Source organism: Planococcus citri, chromosome 4 (genome assembly GCF_950023065.1).
Source record: "Planococcus citri chromosome 4, ihPlaCitr1.1, whole genome shotgun sequence".
NCBI classification, from domain to species: Eukaryota; Metazoa; Arthropoda; class Insecta; order Hemiptera; family Pseudococcidae; genus Planococcus; species Planococcus citri.
In genome coordinates this window covers 68,594,277-68,603,306 of record NC_088680.1, presented here as the reverse complement: position 1 = coordinate 68,603,306, position 9,030 = coordinate 68,594,277, and the positions used below count along the sequence as shown (strand labels likewise).

At 39.1% G+C, this 9,030-nt stretch overlaps 2 protein-coding genes across 2 annotated transcripts; both read right to left on the bottom strand.

The window, feature by feature from the left end:
- Positions 1-3,516: 3,516 nt before the first annotated feature.
- Positions 3,517-6,485, bottom strand: LOC135845238 (uncharacterized). Its single transcript, XM_065363703.1, has 2 exons — positions 6,329-6,485; positions 3,517-6,245 (listed from the first exon to the last, which is right to left on the bottom strand). Exons 1-2 carry the CDS (start codon positions 6,483-6,485, stop codon positions 3,517-3,519), a joined length of 2,886 nt encoding a protein of 961 aa, XP_065219775.1.
- Positions 6,486-6,929: 444 nt separating this feature from the next.
- Positions 6,930-8,666, bottom strand: LOC135845237 (uncharacterized). The gene has a single exon (XM_065363701.1). The coding sequence runs from the start codon at positions 8,664-8,666 to the stop codon at positions 6,930-6,932; it is 1,737 nt and encodes a 578-aa protein (XP_065219773.1).
- Positions 8,667-9,030: the final 364 nt, after the last annotated feature.

Sequence of the window (9,030 nt, the reverse complement as noted above, 5' to 3'; positions counted from 1 at the left end):
GAAAACCCAAAATGCCTTAACATATTGGCCAAGATTCATTGAGCAAAATCGGTTCAGCCATTGCCCATTGCTGAGATCTCAGAGTCAAAAGGATCCGGCCACGCTATTAATATATAGATAGATAAATAGATAGGTTTATTTACCTACTTACCTTTAGTTCAATCTTATTGAATAATGAACTATTGCTTGTTAATTTTTAATTTTTTATTTTGCAACTGTTTTAACAGTGAGTACATCATTTTGTTTTCAACAGTATGGCAACTTGAAATACGTAAGTTCATCTTCGGATGCATATCCCATGAACTTCACATTGAGGAATTCATCTTTCTGAAAATTTTTTTATAGGTACTCTTAATACATTTCCGTTGCTCTTCAACTTTGAAGTTGCAAGAAGGGGCGTTGTAGGGTAATTCATTTAACATTTTTTTTTTTAGGCATAATAATATTTAAAAATGAAAACTATACATTTTGGTTTCTTATCGAATATCTTAAGTGCATGATTCTGGACTACATAAGTAGGTACATCAGCATCATTAAATTGTTTTATTCCAACATAAAATGTTATCAAAGGAATTTACTTCTTACTTTAGTAGGATACAAATCAAATACCTATATTTACCGCCCAAAGTGTGAGTAATTTTGCTTGTTACATTTATAAAACTTATTTCATTTCTTACTTGAGCTAACTAATGTAAAGTTGAAAAATAAAACAAAACGAAACAAAAACAGTACCCAACCCAATCTGCCTTAATTCTTAAAATCGACTGTGCCTTCGACCATCTTCGGAACGAATTTCTGCAGGTAATCCGGCTTCTAATTGATAATTATCTGGTACGTATAGTATTGTCAGGATTTTGTAAAACATGGTTAGCTAAGACGCAACCAGGTATCAGATTGTTAGCTTCAAAACGTTCTCAGTGCGCTTGTGGAGTGTTCGGATTGTGTAAAGACATCACCACTTGACTTAAATTTGTCAGTACCACACTTTTGAGACGAGGAACAAATCGCCATTTTCGGTCAATTATATTTGGTGCAATAGCTGGCACATAAACTTGCTCTTCCAACTTGAGAATGCCAATTGAGTTAAGGATACATCTCAAGGGAGTTGGAACAATTGATAATGCCTGAAGTGTATTTCGAACATTAGCACTTAGGTTTGAGCGGTACACATTTGCGATTCGCAGTATAACTGGATATCTAATCCTTTTGGACTAGGTAGTTCGATTTTACACTCGACTGAAGCCAGAAAAAGACACAATACATTTTGATGAATATTCGGAATTTGGATGCGATCATTAGCATACGAAATAGAAATATAAGATAGATGACATAAACCAAAAGAGGTGTACGCAGCACCCCACAGGAAATTTCAGAAGACAAATGTTTAATAATTACGCAAATAATCTTTAAAACTTATTAAAATATCAAATTCTTCAATCAAAAATCAAAATTTTACTTGCTATAATATTTTTTTAAAGTTATTTATAAACTGGTGTCAAAAATATTAAATACTTGCTAAACTTTTTTAAAGAGCGACATTTTTATAATGTTAGTAAAAAAAAAACATGACTTTTTCGCCTCCATTGGCAAAAAAGTGATATGGTTTTGCAATTTCCGCTTAAAAATAAACCGATGCTTTTCTTAATTTTTAGCAATTTTTGAAAATTTATTCCTGGCCAAAAATATGAGATCTTGGAGTACCTACCTACCTATCTCAATGAAGTCAGGGTTCCCTATAATTATAACACTGAAAAGGCAGCATAATTATCCAGCTGGAAAAAAAGTGTACCAATACCTTCTTCACACAGGTATTATTTAATTTTGATAGGTAGATGTTTTTAAAAAAATTTCTGGTTTTCAATTTTTTACAAAAAACAAGACTTTTACATTTTTAGTAAAAATCAGGTTTCTTTGGTAGGTAACTATAGGCAAAAAATGATATGTTTTCGCAGTTTTTGCTGAAAAAGTGATGTTTTTTCTTACTTTATTTTTTTTTTTAGCAATTTTTGACAGTTTTTGGCAAAAAAACGAAAATTTTGAGTACCTACCCATTTACATAATTTAGGTCAGAGCTCCCTAACCATAACACTGAAAAGGCAGGGTATTCAGTTGGAAAAAATAAGTGTACACCTATTGGCTATTAGTCTATTACCTTCACAAAGTATTTACTGTTGATATTCAAAAACATCATTTTCTTGTTATTTTCAAAAAACAAAGCTGAGATGTGGAAAAATCGGATTTTTGAAAATAAAAAAAAAAATACTAGGTAGGTACCTAGTTAAGTAGTAACCAAAATTTTAAGAAAGTCGTTACCAGAAAACTGAAGATTTCCAAAATGTAATTCATTACTTCTAATACTTACATTCGATTTATACTTATAAATAATTCAAACTGAGGGATATGTTACGAGTATTTATTATGTTCTGTTTAAAACACGTTCTAAGTAGCTTTTTTTGGTCTGCTTGCTTGATCTGTGACTGGACTCCATATTACGTATGTATCATAACACGTAAAGGTGGACTTAGCACCCCACAGGAAATTTCAGAAGACAAATGTTTAACAATTACACAAAAATAATTTTTAAAACCTTATAAATTGAATTCAAAGATTAAATTCATAAATCAAAAATTAAAAGTTTACTTACAATAATATTTTTTATAAAATATTTAATGCAAGAACAAACTGATACCCATCACTGATAGATACAAGATACAAATTTTTATTAACTAAACAAATGATTTTTAAAACAATAAAATGGAATTTGAAAAATAAAATTTCTTGAAAAAAAAATTCAAATTCAAATTGATAGATAATTTTTTGTAAATTTTATGATAGAAATGAGAGTGAAGAGTAAAATACAAAATCCCATATAAAAACCATAACATACTTAAAGAAGAATGGCACCGAACAAAAACAACTTCAACAAACTAAAACAAACTTTAAAAAAAAACGAGAAATAACCAATTAGTACCTACATATTTCTAAAATTATTGTGCTCCCAAGAGAAAAATGGAGCAGTCATTTATTATTTATATGCAACGTTTTTATCACAAATTTTTACGCCAAACTTTAAAATACCTACTTACAAAACTGAATGGTGAAAAATAGCTAAATGAATTGGCTGCTGTTCTGCTATTCTGGTGCGTTTTGTTTCATTTTGTTCTTCATTATGTTTCAAGAGGTGTTTAGTGGACTGTAATTTAAATACGCTAGGTGAAATAAAAATACCATTTTACGCGATTTCGCGCGAGCACATCGATATATTTACACATAGAAAACTTTACAGAAAAAAGAGAGTGCATACTGCACCATAACGAGAGAGAGACTTATCTAAAACGAGATAAAAAAGACCTATTTACAATGTAGGCTTAACCTACGCGAATAAAAGCGAAAATACACGAATATGTACATTTATTTTTACAATCTATTCGGAAAAGTATCCGAACAGTTTCCCCACGGAAGACCAGGTAGGGTCTTCGAGATCTCGAACGATAATGATCTCGAAAATGACTAGTTTCAGAAAGAGAACAGCTTCTGTTCTTCGTCAGTTTCTATTGGAAGTTTAACCAACTGTTGGACTGACCGTTTGAACGTCGATCCCTTCGATTTAACCGTGACAACTCGCAAATGCCCTTTAGGATCAGGCTTCCCTTCGATGATACGAGCCAAGGGCCAATTGCAAGGCGAGGAATTTTCCTTTATTATCACGATGTCTCCAATTTTGAGATTTGGAGAGCAGCGCTTCCACTTAGATCGAGTTTGGAGTTGAGCCAAATAACTGCTACGCCATTTTTGCCAAAATGTAGCAATTATTAGTCGTTGATTTTCGAGAAGATCGAATAAAGAGTCAGGTATAATACCCTTTGGATTAGGTTCGAGCAGATGAGAGCCGATTAGGAATTCGCCTGGAGTAATCACGTCGATATCATCGATGTTTTTCACGATCCTTCTTTGATACAAAGGTCGCGAATTCATAATCGCTTCGATCATAGCGAGTGTCGTCTTGAATTGATCTTCAGTTTGAATCGATGTTTTCGTAATCGAGAGTAGGTACTTTTTGCCTGCCTTCACAGCGGATTCCCAAACTCCTCCGTGATGCGGAGATTTAGGAGGTATGAATTTCCACTCGATTTCGAGCGTAGGATGATTTTTATCGAGGAAATTCTTCGTGCCAACGAAATTGGTGCCATTATCGGACATCATAACGGCAGGAAAACCACGACGCGCGCTGAAACGCTGGAAGGCAGCAATAAAGGACTCGGTGCTGAGGTCAGCGACGGATTCGAGGTGTACAGCGCGAGTAACCATGCACACAAAAAAAGCTGCATAGTGCTTTAGGTATTTCGAGGTGCGATGATTCGTACAACGTATTGTAAAGGGACCAGCAAAGTCCACACTGGCGTTGGTGAACGGACGAGCTATTAATGTTCGTTCTAGCGGAAGATCACCCATAATTTGAGACACAGGATCCGCTTTCATACGTACACACCATACGCATTCATCGAGCACATTTGTGACGAGATTCTGCAAACCACCTACGATCCAGTACTTTCGAATGATCGAGGTGCGAGTCAGGCTTTGAGTAGCGTGTTGATAAACTTCGTGCGTGTGTCTGACCAGCAGCTTAGCTAGCTCTGACTTTGAGTGCAAAATTACGGGATATTTTACACAATCCGGAAGCTGGCTATTACGTAGGCGGCCTCCAACTCTGAGTACTCCATGAGTATCAATTCGAGGATCGAGTGAAGCAAGTTGACTTTTTGAATGAACTGGTTTGCCATTCTTGAGCGCATCGATCTCAGCAGAGAACCAAGCAAGTTGAGATACTCGATAAAGATTGTAGATTGTTTGACAGGCGACAATCTTGTGAGCCTTTGACTTCGAGCGTAAACGAGTGATGAATGTTTTCACCAGAGTAGTAATTCGAACGAGCTTATCAAACGATGAGTAAAGCGTTATGTGCGATTCGTCAGGTTTGACAGTAACTATGGCGAGCGAGACTGGCAAAGGCTCCGTAGGATTGAGCTCATTCTTCAACCATGGCGGTCCGTGTAACCATAGTTGATTATTAGCGAGGGTATCTACTGTAACACCGCGCGTAACGAGATCTGCTGGGTTTTCCTTCGTGTTTACATAACTCCAGCAGTTGTATGGAAGAATCGAGGTAACATATTCAACACGATTTCGAACTAATACTTCGTGTTTCGAAGCAGGACCTTTGAGCCATGCCAAAACGATCTCTGAGTCGCAGTAGACCTTTGCTTTCGAGACATCGTACTTCAGTGCATCAGCTACACTGGAGATAAGTTTGCACAGTAGCACTGTACCGAGTAGTTCGAGACGAGGAATCGTGATATTTGTGACGTCTTTGTTTTTCGAAGACTCCTTGATTGGAGCGACTTTCGATTTCGAGCAAACGAGTGAAACAGCAACCGATGATGAATTCGAACTTCGAACATAAACAACTGCTCCATATGCTTTTTCGCTAGCATCGCTGAACCCAATGAGCTGAATCTCTTCAGGTAGGAAAGTTGAATATGGTCTAAGAACTCGAATTGAGTGTAATTTTCCAAGATCTGCGTAATATTCTCGGAACAATTGATCGATTTTTTCTGGGATGGGATCGTCCCATTCCATCTTTTCCCGCCACAAATCCTGGAGAAGGATTTTTCCACGGATTAAAATTGGATTCACAAATCCAAGCGGGTCGTAGACACTGGCGATAAGTGACGATACTACTCGTTTTGTGAGACAAGTAGTTGAGATGTCAGCTGCTTTGAAGTTGATCAGGAACTGGTCTTCTTCAGGATGCCATTGCAACCCAAGAATTTTCGCAGCACCGGATGACGAGAACGAGACAGGTTTCAAGCTTTCTACCTTATCAGGAGGTAGAGCATTGAGGAACTCTTTCGAGTTTGAAACATATTTCCGCAATGGAAAATGGGCTTTCATGAGCGTGTCGCGAATAAGTTGAGCTTTCAATATCGCTTTCTCAACCGATGAGTCGCCAGAGAGTTCGTTGTCCAACCAAAATTCATCCTCGATGGCTTCGATTACATCAGGACGTTCTGGAGGAGCGTCTTCGGCTGTCTCCTTCAGGCACTCTGTAGCGATATATGCTGCTGGTGCGGTACCGTACGTGAGTGTGTTCAATTCAAAGACTTGAATCTCATCTTTGATATCAAATCGCCAAAGAATTGATTGATATTTTCGATCATCTTCGCTACGACGATCTGACGATACATCTGCATGATATCGGCAGAAAACGCAATCAAATAAATGCGAAATTTCACCAATTTGTTGAACAATGGTGACTGGTGTACCGGACCATTTAGTAGCATGTCGTTGAGCGAGACTCCAGTTTTATTCTTTGCAGAAGCATTGAAAACAACTCTGAGCTTCGTTGTTGAGCTGTCTTCTCGAATAACTGGCAAATGAGGAATGAAATAACGAGGTGTCGAGAATGGATTTTCAGCAATACGCATATGGCCACGTTCGAGGTAATCGCGCATAAAATCGACATACTGTATACGTACATCTGGGTCTGCTTTCTCGAATTTCAGCAGAGCATTCTTGGCCTGGGCATACGTATTGGCGAGTCGTTCGGTCGAATTCTTGAACGGTAGATGAATTTGAAAGCGACCATCAGGTAAGCGAGTTCGAGTTTCTTTAAAATGAGCTTCGCATAGCTCAAATTCGGATAATGTGAGTTTAGGAGGAGTGACTTCCTCAACCTCCCAGAACTTTGTCAGCACATCATGTACTGTTGTGCTAAGCAAGCAGCATTTTGAGTCGATTGGTGGCAATTTTATTGCACCAACGGTGAGCCAACCGAAATCTGATTCTTCGAATGTCAAATCCGCAATGAATCGCTTCTTTCCAGTAGTGACTCTGCTCGTGTACTCTGCACCAATCAGACTGTCAACTTGTCATGAATTGAGATCCGAATCGGCAAGGTTGAGCGTAGAATCGAGGGTAGCGACGTGTTTTTGTAGCTGAGGTTCAACGGAGTATGGCAGAGAACCAATAACCTGAGCTTCGAGCGAGATCTTCGTTGGTTTATAGCGAGAGTGTACATCAAACGATACAATGTAGTTCGTCTGGATTTTCGAGGACGATATACCGCAAATACTGTAGTCTGACGGTGTTTTACTGAGACGCAGTTGTTTGGCAAATGCTTCAGTTACCAAATTAACTTGAGAACCACTGTCCAGCAGTGCACGAGCGAGTACAAAACGTCTGCCTTTACGTACTTTCACAACAGCAGTAGGTAGCAGGACATTTTTGCTGTTACGAATCGCGAGCAGCGATGATTTCGGGTCTGGATCACTTCCACCACTCTGGTTGGTAGTATCAATATGCAATAATGTGTGATGGTTCTTCTCACATTTTCGGCACTTCGAAGAACGACAAACACTGCATAGATGACCAGGTCGAAGACAATTTTTACAAAGTTTCTTCGAAATGACAAATGCTTCTCGATCAGCTACACTCTTCGATTGAAACGATGTGCACTGAGAGAGGTAATGCGTCTCTCCACAGTCGATACATTTAGGCACTGTAACAGGAGTGCGCTGGGTTGTCTGAGGAGGAGTTTTAGGCGAACCGGAGGCTGCTAACGCTGATTTCGGCTTCTTCGGTGAGCCATTCGCTTTTTCGGGTGTTGCTTTCGAGGTAGACGACATAAGATTTGCTGTTTCGTAAGCAAAACATCGAGCAGATAGAAATTTGTCGAGCGAGTCGAATGAAGGGTAAGTTGAGTAATCGAGGTTACTATTTTCCCAGTCGATTCGAAGCTTCTCAGGTAGTTTACGTACCGTGATAAACGTGATGAGTGGTGACATCTTCGCCACGTCAATATCGCATGTTTGCAACCCTCGGATGGTTGCTCGAATTTTACTGATGGAGTCGCGGAGCGAGGATGGCGTAATTGCTGGCATATCGAGTAATTTGGCGAAATGGGCGGCAATTATCGCTCTTATGTTGAAATCCTCTGTTAGTACTGCTTCATACGCGAGATCGTACATGCCCTCTTTGACTGGTGTATCTTTGAGCAGATACTCGGCATCTTTGATGAGCGCACCTTTCAAAAAGTAGAGCTTATGTACTGGTTGAAGCATATCGTTCGAATGGACTAACGCAACGTACATCGAGTGCCATTCAGTAAACCCAGTAATGTCTCCATCGAATTTTGGAACTTTGATATCGGGAAGTTTCGCGAGAGGGTTTCCGAGTAAATTTTCACCAACGAATGAAGTATCCATTGATTTTCGCGTTTTTGTCATTTGCTGAGCAGCTTGCTCAGCTTTGTTGAGTCGAGCGGCCATTGCATTCAATGTACCTTTCGCTTCGCTGAATTTTTTCAGAGACTGATGATAGAATTGAACAATCTCATCTTCAGCCTTTTCAAGAGATGCTTCATCTTTGAAGGTTTTCGAGTCGAGTAGATCAAGCATATTTTGATCAATAATTTCCACTTTGCGGAGTTGTTTGCTCCAGATATCGAGTATAGCGCTGATTTGATGTACGAGATCAAAGGAAGGTTGTTCGTTTAGCTTTGCCAACGCTTCCGCTTGATTAGCATTAATGTTTTTCTTCAGAATGCGTTTATTACGCTTACACTGATCGTAAGTAAGAGTAACTTCTTCATCTTCGGAATTAGTCATCTTGAATAATTTCCAAGATCGAAGTAGAGGCGAGAATTCGAGCTGTCGAGTGTATTTACGAGTGTTTTTGCGTTGATAACTGCAAAAACGGCGATGAACGAAGTACGTGAGCCTTTTCACTGGCCAGGCGGGGTGCGAGGTACACTGCAGTAGGTGATAACACGAAGTACTGCCTTGGTACGGTGATGAACGAGTTGAAACGACGAGGATCGAGCGTTTTTACAGATGATACGAGGTTCGGGGAGCGAGAATCGAGTGTGTGTGATGCTGGAACGATTGGCAGCAACGGAGGTGCGAGGTAGAGCGAGGTCGAGCGTGGTAAGATGGGTTGCGGCGAGCAGCAAGGCGAGGAGCGGTGAGGTAA